Source organism: Halichoerus grypus, chromosome 2, assembly GCF_964656455.1.
Source record: "Halichoerus grypus chromosome 2, mHalGry1.hap1.1, whole genome shotgun sequence".
Classification (NCBI taxonomy): domain Eukaryota; kingdom Metazoa; phylum Chordata; class Mammalia; order Carnivora; family Phocidae; genus Halichoerus; species Halichoerus grypus.
Genome location: NC_135713.1, coordinates 193,995,411 through 194,009,821, shown reverse-complemented (window position 1 = coordinate 194,009,821; position 14,411 = coordinate 193,995,411). Strand labels below are relative to the sequence as shown.

The following is a 14,411-nucleotide window of genomic DNA, read 5'->3' as shown; positions in this document are numbered from 1 at the left end:
GATGCTTTTCTGACTGACCAAACTCCATATGGAACGTACAACACTGACAAAAGGAAGAATTAATTCACTTTACACTCTATAAAACATCACGTTTGAAGAATTACTAGCCTGGAAAACACCAAGGTTTAGGCAAGAGAGCCAAGTTGGCAGAAAGATATCTATTTCATCAAATGAGGGATGTTACTTGTAGTAAAAGGTTTTAAAAAGCACCGGCTTTATCGTCCTACTAGGACCCTAGACCATGTCCAAGATCCATGCAGGCAGGAGCTGGACTGGGCCCCGGCTGTCCAGCGAGGCTAGCAGTCCTGGTGATTGATGCCAGTTGCCACAGAAGCCGAAGCACTTGTGCAGCGAACCGTGTTCGCGAAGCTGGCCAAAAGCAAAGCGTTGGTGTGTTGAGATCCACTCATTTTACATGTGTAGATGCACCCTCAGAGTTCCTTAATTAGCACAGTGAAATGAGAGCCCAGAGACATGGTGAGAATTTAAGCAGAGTCTTTTCAGGAAAAGTCTAGTTGAGTGGCGCTAGCAGCTCAGGGGAAAAAAAAAAAAAAACGAATACCCTGCTGTTGGAGAAAAAGAAGATTTGGGGCCTGAATTATCTGGACACATTGATCCAATCTACCAGGTAAATTCACAGGTTCTTGCTTTTCTTCACCTCTGCAGAGAAATAGTTTCCTAAAGCTTTCTGGGGGTAATCCAAAGTCGGCAGTGAATCACCAAAACTCTTCCCATTTCAGAACTGGGATTCTGTGCAGAATTGAAGCATCAAACCCAGTGAAATCCCTTTGCAACATCTGTGTGATAGGCTAACCTTCCCCCACTGAGCTTTGCTAGACTTTTCCTGAATACAATAATATAGCTGGGAAATGTGGCCTGCCTTACATGCAAATCTGTGTAATGATAACCCATGATATAAAGGAGGTTTTCCTTATATCTATGGGAACTACCATCTAGAATTTAGGCTATTTACAATATAGGAACCAATGGTGCCCTCTACAAATAGATTTATAACTGAGAAGGTGTGAGATTTTCACTGGTCTTCACACTCTATTAGAAGGAATCCACACATTTTAAATTAAGTTCATATCTTCCACGGAACTGTTGCTAAGTGAGTTGGCTTGTGGTTCTCCATGCTGTCTCCCTCCGTGTAGTGTTGAGCAAGTGCTTTAGAGTCAAAATGCTTGGATGAGCATCTGGGCCCCATTTCTTATTTGCTGTGTGGCTTTTGGGCAACTGACTTCTCTGTGCCTCAGCTTCCTCATCTGTAAAGTGGGGGGTGAAAACAGATCCTACCCGCTGGGACTGCTGTAAAGATTCAATGATAAAACGTATCCTCAGCCATTAGAATGGTGCCCGATACCATAAGCACTTGGTAAATTACAGCATTATGATCTCTAGGATGGGAGAACTGTATTCACGAGAGAATGAACTAGAAACCCTTGTTTTCTTTGTCTTAATGTTGTCCCCCCTCCCCACAATCTTTTTTCCCCTTTACCAAAAATCAGAGTTGTATTTTTAAAATCCTGATATAAATGCAGGTACAGACACTTTTACTACACCCTGAATTTCCAAAGCAAAACACAAAAGGGGAAAAAAATGAATAATCAGAAAGCATTCACCAAGCCAGAGATTTGCTTTATCTCCAAAAAGACTTGGAAAATTCAGGCAGTGAGTCAAGACCCAGCTGTGTCTGATGTGCGATGGATTCAGAAATCCTATTTCATGATCAAGGTGAACACAGATACAGGGCGGGAGAGAAGCAGTTACATATTTTTACTTCAGAATTCTGTCTGGATCCGTGAGAAGCAGAGCAGTCTGCAGGCCCAGCAAATGCTGGGGGACAGAGAAGCGAAGGGAGCTACCGTGGCCTCCAACTCCTGGACTCCTGCCCGCATCCAAGACTCCGCCCAGCCATAGCCTGACTTGTAAAGGAGCCACCTCTCCTTTCCAGAACCCACAGAGGCATCCAAAGGCCATTGTGCTGTGGGGTTCCGGCGCCTGGAGCCCTGCAGACCTCTCTGCCTCAGTGCCAGGCACACGGGAAATGAGTGTGCCCTCTCCTGTCACCTAGAGCTTGGGCACCGTCTCCTAGTTATGTGCCAGGAAAATGGATCTGGATGGAGTCATGGAGCCTGCTTCCAAAACCTTGCCCTTTAAAACAAAGCCAAGTGTTCTGAAATTATCCTCACTTATTACTGAGTTCAATGTTAGTCATTACCAGATTCACATTTTTAGGAGTAGCAAAACCTATTCAGCTTTATAATGGCTTATTGTGAAGATGTATTCTTGTAAAGCTAAGAAACAGCAGTGAATTCAGATTTAAAAAGATAAACATCTAACATAACTATGATCTTTTTTGAGTTGGGAAATATTTATTTGAAGGGTAGCCTTCAAAAGAAGGAAGAGAAATTTGGGGCAAATCCCAAATCTTCATCACTTACCTTGCAAATAAATCCTGTTGAAGATTTTCTCGAAAGGCCAAGAATAATGAATTTCCAGGCGTGTCCACTGGTGTCCCAACAACTTTCCAAGCCATCTGCCCAAGTAAGAAAACAAGCAACATAAGTGAATGCTCCCACTTCTATAGAGAGAATCAATTCTCAGTCGTTTATGGTAATGCTTCTGAGACCAGTGAGGCTCAGGGACGTCACAGAGTCCAGAATTTGAAGTCCTGGTTCAGAATCCTCCTGGTCTATCACTTTATAGCCCTATAAATGTGAGCTGGCAACTTCTCTGAACTCAGTTTCCTTATCAGTAAAATCGAGTTTATTACCTATCTCACCAGGTAGACAGGAAGATTAAAATCTTGGGGAGAGCCTAAGCCTTAGGTAAAGCTCAGTCCCCAATCCTCCCTCTGCTTATGAAGCCTACTCCCGCCACCACCCACTGCTCCAGGGTTGCCATCTTTTTATAAGCCGCTCAACCAAAGCCATTTTAATTTGAGATATAAGAGAGGTTATAACTTTATTATAAAAAATTTTAGGGGTGCCTGGCTGGCTCAGTCAGAAGATCATGCAACTCTTGATCTTGGGGCCATGAGCTGGATGTAGAGATTACATAAATAAGTAAATAATAAACTTAAAAAATGTTAACTATCTGATTATCAATGAGGTCATCCACTTATCCGGTACCTCTGGGACGTTAGCAAATCTATCCAATCGGCCCTGCTGTCCCAAGGAGGAGGATACCAGGATGCATTAATTTCCTCATCCATCACCCATTCATTCTGCACTTTAGCATTCTGCTCACTACATGCTTACCTGCCAGGTGCTGCATGGGTACTGGGGACACCGAAATAATAAACAGGACCTGCTCTCCAGGGGCTCACAGCTTAGCGGGAGGGCAGGACACCAACATGTCCCTACAAAGGTAAGTTCCACGAGCTTGTGGGCAGGGACAAGTGGGGTGAAATTCCTAAAGCACGGGAGATGTAACCAGGGGGAAAGGCAAGAATGATGTGCCCCACAGGAGGTACGAAGTATGCGAAGCATGGAGGAGAGACAAAGAAGAGGGGGAAAGACAGACACACATCGAAGAATGGCAAGTCGTCTAGGGCCTTGGGCCTTGCAGCGTCCCCAGACTAGAGCAGAGGCATCACTTGAGAGCTTGTTAGAAATGCAGAACCTCAAGTCCCAGCCCAGATTTACTGAACCTGAACTTGCCTTTAATAAGATCTCTGGGATATTTGTATGCACACTTGAGTTTGAGAAACTCTGCTTTAGGAAGTATAGAGTATAAAGCAGACACCCTACAGGTAGGCAAGGACCAGGTCCCCAAGGGCCTTGCATGTCAAGCAGAAGGCATTGAAGCCTCAGCCAGGGAGGGGATCTAAGTGGGAAGCAATGCAATCCAACTGGCATTTTAAAAAGCAGACTGTAGCATGGAAAGGGGGCTCGTGGAGGGTGAGGGCAGTCTGACAGGCTGAGACACCAGGCAAACTGTAGGTGCAGTGCACCCAGAAACAAGAAGGACTGGGCCTGGAGTAACAGCAGAGGGGACGGGGGAAGGACTGGGCTTGAGGATGTTCAAGGAAGTACACCTGGCAGAACTTGGTGACCCCTGGGTGTGAGGATAAGGAAAAAGGAGGAACTAAAGAGAAGCTGGAGTTCTGGCCCGGAAAACTAGGCCAGTGAAGGATGCCTTTGCCAAGGCTGAGAAAGCAAGAAGAGAGTGGGTCCCATTCCGTGAGTGTTGTCTCTGAGGGGCAGGCACGCTGGCCAGAAGGAAACGCCAGGAAGCACCTAAGGATCCAGGTCTGTGGCTCAGCAGAGAGCTCCTGGCCGCCAGCAGGAATCCAAGGGCCTGGAGTGCAAGGGGGCTGAAAAGTGTCTTCCCAGAGAGAGTGTGTGGAGCAAGCAGATAAGATGTGGAGAAAGGACAGAAGGACAAGACAACCACAGAGAAACGATGTGAAAAGTAGGAGCTGCTCCAGGAGCCTAGGGAGACATTTGGAAATGAAGGAACAGATAATCACGTCAAATCCTACAGAGGATACAATAAGGACTGAAACACATCCCCCCCCAATTATACTGGAGGTAATGGTTTTCAACTGGATGGTTCGAATGATGGCATTTTAGAATTGGAACTGATTTTCTGCTGCACTCTTTCCCAAATTTCTCTGATGAGAAGTATCAGCAGGGAGGTAACTGATTAAAATACACATTCCTGGTTCCCATTCCTGACCCAGAGCGTCAGAATCTCTCAGAATCTCCAATAAAGCCGCCTGCAAAACCACGTCTTTAACAAGTACTACAGGTGACTGTCATCACAGAGGTTTGGACACCGTCTCAGAGCCTTGCTTCTAGAACTTTAAAGTTGATGAGAGATACCTGGGGACTTTGATAAGCTGCAGGTTCTGATTCGGTAGGTTTGGGTGGGCTGAGATTCTGCATTTCGAGAAGCTCCCAGGGAACATCCATGCTGGTGGTTGAAGGACCACCCTTGGAAGATCAAGGCTAGAGAAAACACCTGTCTCATTTTGCAGATGAGGAAACAGGTTTCAAGAAGGTAAGCAGTTGATCCAAGGTGACCCAGCTGGTTCGTGGCAGAGCTGAGAGATTTGTCACGCACGAGGGGGTCTCTCTGGATCGTGACTCCATCAGGTGCCCACACTCAGCCTCCAGCAAGGTTGGCAGATTAAGTGTGAGGTTAGCGAACAAATCATTAACTTCACTTGGACGCCTCCCTCGTCCACCTGCTTCTTCCCCGCCTTGGTCCCTCTCCCTTTCCACGATCCCACCAGGATCTCTCGGCTTCTTTCTCTTTTCCCAAGCCTCCTCTCGGTAGCAGAAAAGCCAGATTAGGGCATGACCGCCACCTCCTCCTGCGGACAGCTGGAGGACTGGTGGGGGGAGAGTCTTACCTAGGTGAGACCCTGCCAGCCACCGTATGTTGCTGCCAGCACAGCTAATTAGACTGGCTGTGGGAGAGAAGGGACCCAGCGCTTCCACGCAGGAACATGGTGGGGAAAGAACTTTCTTGTGTCTGGCAGGGACGCCAGAGACTATTGGCTGGAAGAGGGTGTGATGATGAGGCCATGTCCCTCAGTTAACTCTTCAGTGACTCTGAGATCCAAGACTGCTGCTGCCCTAGGACACCTGGACACACCAGCCCCGAAGAACACTTTTTGAGTTCTGATTCATTCACAGGCTTTTTTATGTCCTTTCCCACCGTGAGTGCTGCTTCCTGACTGCTCTTTTTCTTTTGTGCAGGTGACAGCAGCGAGCACCCCCTGTTCTGTGTTGAATATTCCCCTTACTGCTCCGTCTTTGCCTTCTCCCCCGTCCGGCAGCCCAATTCCAATTACTGCTGCCTCCTCCTGCCACTCGTGCCACCTGCCTCCCCGGCGGCCCAGGTCCCCTCCCCCCACCTCCCCCCGGGGCCCGTGCCCTCCTTCATGAGCCCGCCTTCCTGGTCCCCGGGGCCCGTGCCCGAGTCCCCGGCCACCCTGTGCTACTTCCCCGTCTCCTGCCCCACCCCGGCGGAGACCCCTGTGCTGTGCCTGCCGGGCCCCAGGAGGCCCAGTAAAATTTACCTGGTGTGGTAAGTCGCCCTTGGCCAGGCACACAGCACAGCGGCGTCGGGGAGAGGGGGACGCGAGGCTTCCAGAAGGCAGGTGGGCGGGGGAGCCGGAGGGCGAGGTCACCAACAACTCAGGGGCGGTGAGGTGTGCAGGGGAGCAGGAAGACGAGACAGCCGCCGCCCCTTCTCCCCACCTCCTCGTGGCGCCGAGGAGTGAGCAACCAATAAAATCCCGTCATCTCGCGAGACTCCTGATTGCTTCACGCCCGCGTGGGGGCTCTTGCGTGGCGCCGGGGGCCACGTGACCGGGCGCGAGGCGACGCACGGCGCAGGTCCCGGGAGGGCGGGGGGGGGAGGGGGGGACAGGTGCTGGAACGGGAAACCCCTTCAGAACCGCGCTGAGAGGGGACAAATTAAAGGGCTCAGTCACTGTTTACATTCCCTTTCCTGCCTACTTATTAGGCACCACATTTCCCCAAATCAAAAATCCCACCTCCTGGGCTCCAAAATAAAACATATTTATGGTACATAATTAAGCTCTAATTAAGATCTGCTCAGGGTATGCGAGACGACGCACGTCTACAGCACACCCGAAGCGGCGAATCGACGCGGCCCGTTGTTGGTGACTGTACGGCAAGCTGCCTATCACACCGAGGAAGCCCCGGCTCTTGCGATTAAGCTGTAATTCTTCCCACCGTCTAAAGGAAGCCATACGTTTTAAAGAAGGCATCTCTTAGAATCTTGGCGCCTCCCAGTCAAGAGGCGGGGAAATGGGGGGGGGGGGGAGAGCAGGTTTAGGAATTGTAATTTTCTGTTTCTTTTCGACTTTGTCTATCGAGAACCGTGTCTGTGTATGCAAGTGACGTCAAGACCTGACCGATGATCAGGCACATGGAAAGAACATGGACCATTAAGTGGACTTGGTTCTCGGTCAGCAGGGCCTTGTATAAATATAAGATGACTACCTTTCTCTTTCCTTTCCTGGTCAAATTAAGAACTATTCAGTCAACGATTACAGTGTCCCAGCATCATCAAGAGAACTAGGGCAGACACCTTTGATCTAAATAGCCATTGGGTTTCTTTGCTACGGGAGGCATCACTTTGCTCAGACACTAGAAGAAGCTACGGTGTAAAGCAAACCAAAATCTCCCCCAAATTCACTGACAGACTTCAGGGTGTTGAGTTAAGGAAATGAGACTCCTGAGCACAAATCTCTCCCTTTCTCTCGAAGGCAAAGGGTCTGTCCTACTCCCTGAAGAGTGTAAATGTACAAATATAACTTGGGTCTTACTGCAGGTTAATGTATGTCCCAGGCCACAGGGAGGACCATCCTGGAAAGGCCCCAGAGGTCTGAAGTTTGGTTCGATCTGGGTACGGGTAAGGTGATTAGGAACCGGAATCAGGGTCCATACGAGCTATGCAGCCTAGGTCGCCTCATTTGCGACTGCAATTTCAGGTCGTGAAAAAAGAATATTTTGTTAAGAGCTTGCTTTCCATAGAATCCAAAGGGTATCACAAGGAACAAGTCAACGGTGCAGTCCAATTGGATTACAATCTTTAAGGTCATGACCAAAATGTCTTATTCATCTTTGTGAACCCTCAAATTATTACATAGCAAAGGCACACAGGTATTTGTTGAATGGATTATAATAGGGAGTTGTTATTTGCCTTTTGGATTTTATAGAGGATTGAGGGAGGGAGTCAGCCAGAACAGCACAGCAATGAAGGCTGCTGAATAGATTATTCTCAGCCCATGAAACCTGCATAACAAGTTTCTGGTCCAGTCCAGTTCTCTCATGGGAGTGACTTCAGATTCCCAGTTAGTAGTTGTGATAGTAGTAGTAAACTGTTTATGGTAGAAGCTGCAGCTACCATTTAAAGCAACTAATAAGTACCTGACACTGAGTGAGGCCTTTACGTACGTTATTGCGAAACTTGGCAATAATTTGGCAAGGTAGGAATATTCCCATTTCACAGCTGCAGATACTGAGGTTCAAACTGCCCAAAGTCAGAGGCTCCTGCCCACACTACGAGCTTCACCGCCAGACCTAGTAAAAACAATCTCTAGGTTTTCAGCTTTATGACTTTAATTTGCTGAAAACTCAGAGACGATATGGTAATTTTTGGAAAGCATTTAAAAGATCTGGTGCTTTGAAGAAAGCATTTTTTTTTAAAAAAGAAGACAAAATAACCTGTTAAATTAAGTCATGTTGGATGTTTAGCATGAGAAAAAGTTTATTCTACTTTTGGAATCCCCTGTAGTAGCTGGGTAGCTGAATGCATCTTCGGAAGTCCTGCAAATCACACTAAGCAATATGACTATTTGTCCTACAGGAGACAAGGCAACATAAGGCTGGCTAAGACAGGATCCTCATCCTTAAGGAGCTTACTGTCCAGTAGGAGAGAAAAGATGCATACCTCAGGCAATGTTAGAATATGCAAATGCTAAAGGTCCTAGGAATCCTGAAAGTTCTGGCCAAAGCAGAGTCAGAGCAGAGACAGGGGCCATAAAACTGGAAACAGACCTAGGAGGACCTGCTGGCTGGGACAGGCTAGGGAAGAAAGGTCCTTGGGGAGGAGGATAACACCCCTGGACTGTGTGAGGGTGTGGAGGGGGCTGGGGGCATGGGGCTTTGGGCATGCGAAGTTCTGCTGCCTGGAGTGTGAAGGAAATGTGAATATTCTAATGGGATCCCTGCTAGGAATCAAAGTGCAATCCTTGTGCCTAGGACCTTTGGGCCCGAGCCCCAAGCCTGCCCCTTCCCTGGTCCCCCCTCTGTTGCTTCCTCAGTGAGAATTCTGTTGCCTCCTGCCCTGTCATCAGGTGAGGGGCACGAGGGAGTTGCTGACTGCTGGTTGCTGGGAGGGATGAGGTCCTAGGTGACTAGGGAGAAACTCTTGGTGCTGAGAAGATGCCTCCCTCACCTCCTCCATGCTGGGTCCTATACCGTAAAGCCCCTCCCACTCTCCTTGAGGTCAGGAAACTGTGTCTCATCACCACCCTACATCCTCTGAAGAATATGTCCTCATTTTCTGGAGAACTCCCTTCTCTCCTTCCTGGTCACCTCTCCAGGCTCCACCAACTCGCCCCACATGAGCCTCCACCACCGGCAGCCCCCTCTTTCTAGCACGTCCCCAGTAGAACATAGTCCCCTCTGTCTTGGGGGGCACAGAACCTAGTGCCTCCCCCTCCTGGGGCCCATCAGGAGAAGCAGGTAGTACCTAATCGTTGTATTAAACTCGGCTTCATGAGCCGCCATGGAGAACTTTCATTCATTTCCTGAATCTGGACGAAAACTATTCACGCAATCACAACTTACACTCTGGAACACAAATCCAGTTGTCTTCACGGGCCAAGAATGGCTGCTCTCTCGCACACGACTCAAGGACCTTCCCAGTTTTACCCATGTTGCCTGCTGGCCATGGTTATTTGTGAAATATCTGAACTGTCCAAGAGGGGATGAGCTGGGCAAATTCTCTTGGAAGATTTAGTTCAGATATTCACAATTTAACTGCCTTTTAAACCCAAGAACTTGCAGAGGGGTGTGGAAAATACCGGAACTCTTGCCCCAAACTCCACAGGCGCTGACGCTTCATACACGCAAGGAAGAAATGTGAGATTATTCAACCCTATTAGCAACCCAGTTCAAAATGGGAATTAAAAAAAAAATTCATTGGGAACTCAATCCGTGTTAGCATTCCAGCTACCGTCTTCCTGTGAGTTTATCATCCTGGCACAGTGGTGGGTAACACATAACCAAGAAAACAGGTATACTTGATAGCCCAGATGCCTGGAACCTTTCTGGAAGGCCATGTGAGCTGCTAAGAAACCACCTGAGGATAGGCAGGAACAAAATAGGCTGTGATTCAACCTTGGAAGAGCAGTTGGGGAGGGGGCCTTTGTATGTCCCAACTGCAGGTTTTGACAGTGTTACCAATATGTCCATCCCAACATCTATGAACTGGAAGCTAGACACTTCTTAGCAAAAGGACACACCCCTTATAGACTCTGCATTGCAGGTGTCACACATGCTCATTCATGGTGATAACAACCTTGCAAAGTAGGTATTATTTTCATTTAACAGGTAGGGAAACTGAGGCTTCAAGAGGTGAAGTGATCTGCCCAAGCTCACACAGCTCCAAGGTCCCAGAACCAGGTTCCAGATCCACCTCTTCTCTGACCACCTGGGCCCAGTCACTTAACTGCCTTCCCCACTGCTGGGCCCGTTGAGTATTCTTTATGCAGAAGCTGTTCCCCTATAAAAAAAAAAAATAATTATTGAAAAGCTTTTGCACCTTTCAGCAGCCCAGGCACCACAGATTTTATCAAGGAAGAGGAGGCCAAACCTGGGGAGACTGACAGTCAGCCCAGAAACGCAGAGCCCAAGAGTGCCAGGAGACAGAAGCAGACTGAAGGCGCAGGCCCTCAGGGGACCAGGTAAGGACTCGTGGCTCATGCATCTTGGTCCTCAGAGAGAACTGACTTGCGCTGTTACCCGGTGAATTCTGTATGATTTTTAGACACTTGTGCTTTTATGTGGAGGAGAGTCTACCTTAAAATGAAATGCTTAAAAGGTTTTGAAAACAAACCATTGGATCTAGTTCCTTCTCTGAGAGAGGCTAGCAGGAAAAGGTAGGGCAGGCGGAGAGTTTTTTCTTTTTTCTCCCATTTATTCTATTAAGCATGATTGTGCATGGTTTTGAGTGGAGGCCAGCAATCTGGCTTCTGGAGAGGGCATCTGGGTGGCAGGTGGTGGGATCAGGGTGGGGAACGAGGGGTGGAGAAGCAGTGTGCAACTCTGGGGATATCTCACCTGGCCCAGGAGGGGTGGATGGGTGGGTGTCTGTGGGTGGCAGACTGCTCACGTCCCACAGGGATCTTCTCGCCTCCGACCCAGGGTGTCAAGATCTCGGTGTGTAAGAAATAACATCAAAATAAATATATGCTTTATTTCCAAACACTGGTTTGGTGGATACCTCCTCTTTCAGTCCTGAGCATCCAAAGGCCCAAGCCATGCCGCTCCACTGACCACGTTACCCTCCCCTGTAGTGGCAGAAGGAATAGGACCCAAGGAACCTCCATGGGACTCCAAAGAAAGTGACAGTTGACAGACAGCCAACCTTGCCATGGACCTAGTCTTCCCCTTGGAGAAACCACTGAGCATCCCACTTCCTCACCACCCAATGAATGCAGTAGGCTTTATTTTAACATGTGATCTATGCTTTGGTGGACACCTGTAAATATAGAACATGGTAGTGGCTTGGATGGCTTGGATTAGAGGCTATGAGAGCATATGTGAATCTACAGCGATCAGATGTCACAGGCTTCTAGTGATCTAACGCCTCCTGCTGAGAAGCGCAGACCTCCCTTCTAATTCCTCCCAAGTCTTCTTTCTCCCAGCCTTGGAGCCTGGGCTGGTCATGTAGACATTCTGGGTTATGGTTCCCTTGTCTAAAAATCAAGATAATAAAATCTACCTCTCTGCATTGCTATAATAACGAAAGGAAATAATACATTGATGAGCACCTAGCTCTAGTGGGTACAAACTATTGTTAGTTTCTCTCCTGCCACCTCCCCAGTGGCCCTAGTAAGCCCCTGAATATTATCTGAAAGGTGAGGTTCCCCATGCCTGGAATGTTCCCGAACCCATGAGGCTCATATAATCCTCCGCCTGTTCCCAGAAGACATTTTCTGTTATCCTGACATTCACTGAGAATTTGTCCTAATTTTCTGGTATATATTCAGTTTTTTTCTTATATAAGGATAAGGACTCCTTGTCTTCCCCCAATTTTTTCCTCACTAGTCTCCAATTCTTTCTCTCACATTCTAAAGTGGTTTGCATAAATTAGAGTAGGAGCCAGATGCTTGAATTGTATCAGGGAGAGATTTGAAGCAAATGTGACAAAAAAGTAATATATAGAAAGCTCTTACAAATCAATAAGAAAAACATGAATACCTAATAGAAAAATGGGAAGAAGCATAGCAGACAATTTCCCAGAAGAAATGCAGGTAGCAAATAAACATTTGAAAAAAAACAAAACGAAACAAGTTGAATCTAAGTAATACATGTAAATTTGCACGAGATCTATTTGGCCTCCCAAATTGGCTAAGGTTTTTAAAATAATACTCAATACTGGTAGTGAAATGAGTAGCATTTCCTGGGCACTGGTTGTGTCAGATTCTATGCCAAGCACTTGCTGGTGACACAGCTATGAGAGATGCCTTCATATCCTACCTGTAGGGTAATTTGGTACAAACTGGAATTTGGCAACATGTGTGAAAAGTCTTTAGAAGGGTCATCTCTTTTGACGTAGCAATTCCATGCCCACGAATCTGTTCTAACGAGACACATAGTCAAAGATGTATGAGCAAGGACATTTATCATGGGGTAATTTGTGACAGCAAAAACCATGAAACAACTTACATACCCAGGAATAGGAGAAGAGTTAAATTATGATACATTTATGTAACGTACTTAATATCCTATTCTTTTTTTTTTAAAGATTTTATTTATTTTTATTTATTTATTTGACACAGAGAGAGAGACAGCGAGAGAGGGAACACAAGCAGGGGGAGTGGGAGAGGGAGAAGCAGGCTTCCTGCCGAGCAGGGAGCCTGACGCGGGGCTCGATCACAGGGCCCCGGGATCATGACCTGAGCCGAAGGCAAACGCTTAAGGACTGAGCTACCCAGGCACCCCCTTAATATCCTGTTCTTAAAGAATAATTGAATTTATGGCAGGAGATCATGGTCACAATAAAAAGTTTAGGGAAAGAAAGCAGGACATAATGTTGTATGTACCCAAATATTCCAATTTTGGTTTTTTTTTGAAAAAGTATGTCTAGAGAGCTCGGAGTTGTAAATTCAAATGCCTTCAGGGAACAGGCAGATATGGCAGGAGAAACACATATCCAAGGCTGTGGGGACTGAGGTAAACCAGAACATACAGCCTCCCCCTGCAGGTGGTTGCCTCAGAGTGCAAAGGCTGAGCCAAAGCACTACTGCAGGATGAAAATAGCCTGGGGGTCTTGAGTTGGCAACCCACCTCTGAATTCCAGAAAATAAGCAACAGCCATCTGAGTTTTGGATTTTTTCCTTCTTTTTCATCTTCTTCTGAAAGCTCCAAATTTTCTCCAAATGAATAGCGACTACTTGTATAACCAGAGGAAAATGTTAAAGGTCTATGGCTGTTGGAATGTAGGAAAACTACTGGTTGGTCTTTGGCCTAGACATAGCCTGAGGGTAGATAGATGCTTTTTCTGGCTTCATCTTGTTGCCTCTAGAACATTCGGTCACACCTAGTTGAATTCCCGGATGTGGGAGGCCCTCCCTTCTGAGCTGAAGTCCACACGGGGCCCAACAGGCATTCGGCAGACTCTGTAGGGCCTGGTCTATGAACAGCACATCCCGGCATACCAAAGGGGGTGTTTAGTCCCAGCCCTAGAGCTATGAAATCTGCTCCCTCTCTGATAGATGTAAGAAATCGGGTTAAAATAGCATAAATATAGAATGGTGCAGTCTGCCACCTTTAGGGGAAACACGCCGGGAAGGCTGATTGAACCCTTAAAGAGGAAGGCAGTGGTGGGGACAAAGAAGAGTGAAGATGCATTCCCTGCGGTGCGCTGGGACCCACAGGAGCCGCCCCGCAGCGACACTGGCTTCTGAACACCTGTGGTTCCTGTTGAGCGTCCAGTCCCGTGTTTCAGAAGCTGCCCTAGCTGCTGATTTTGTGTAGGTGTCTTGACGCCCAAATTAAATCGGCTCAGGGCAGAGGGGCAGCGATGTGTTCAGGGACAGACCAGAACATTCCGGTTCCAGCGCTGGTTAGCTAATCTCCGAGGCCCTGCATCAAATTCAAAATGAAAAGTAATCAACCGGAGCCTGCATTTCCAAATCTCCTGTTATCACTTCCCTCCGCCCCTCCCCCGCAAAAAAAAAATTATCAAGAGAATTCAGTTGGTCACATAGAAGCATGTGTCCCTCAGAACGCGATCCGAACCAGCTCCACTCCTATACGCACACCGCCAGGTGCTCAGAGCTTCCTGGAATTGCTGATACATCCCTTACTGGGGGTTCTAAATCCCACGAGGGGCCTGAGAGTAGAGCTTAACTGATTTCTGGAAGAGCTGATGAGTAAAAATGTGCACTGCGTAGTCGCTGAGTGTCCCATGCAGTTAACAATAAAAGAGGCTTACAGAGTATTAGGACGTTAGAAACTGGTGCTCCCCGGGAGGCCCTCAATTAAAGTGAGTCAGTATTGACTTGGCCCTTGGCTGGGCCAGATGCTCGGAGGATTTGCAAATCAAATCCTTGCCTGAGCTAGTACCCACATAGGCCTTCCCGAACCCTTGGAGTCCCGTGCCCTCTATGGGGTGAGTGTCTTCAG

The 14,411-nt window shown here is 47.6% G+C and overlaps 1 protein-coding gene and 1 long non-coding RNA gene across 2 annotated transcripts in view; one reads left to right on the top strand and one right to left on the bottom strand.

Moving 5' to 3' along the window:
• Positions 1-14,411, top strand: part of MARCHF10 (membrane associated ring-CH-type finger 10) — a 72,808-nt gene that overhangs the window by 32,321 nt on the left and 26,076 nt on the right. Inside the window, 3 exon segments of the mRNA XM_078065893.1 lie at positions 332-345; positions 8,527-8,617; positions 10,323-10,462. Of these exon segments, the coding sequence (XP_077922019.1) occupies positions 332-345; positions 8,527-8,617; positions 10,323-10,462 (245 nt within the window).
• Positions 1-14,411, bottom strand: part of LOC144380875 (uncharacterized) — a 48,097-nt gene that overhangs the window by 9,172 nt on the left and 24,514 nt on the right. Inside the window, exon 2 of the long non-coding RNA XR_013445152.1 lies at positions 2,445-2,539. This is a non-coding gene — a long non-coding RNA (uncharacterized LOC144380875). The remainder of the gene's footprint in view (positions 1-2,444; positions 2,540-14,411) is intronic.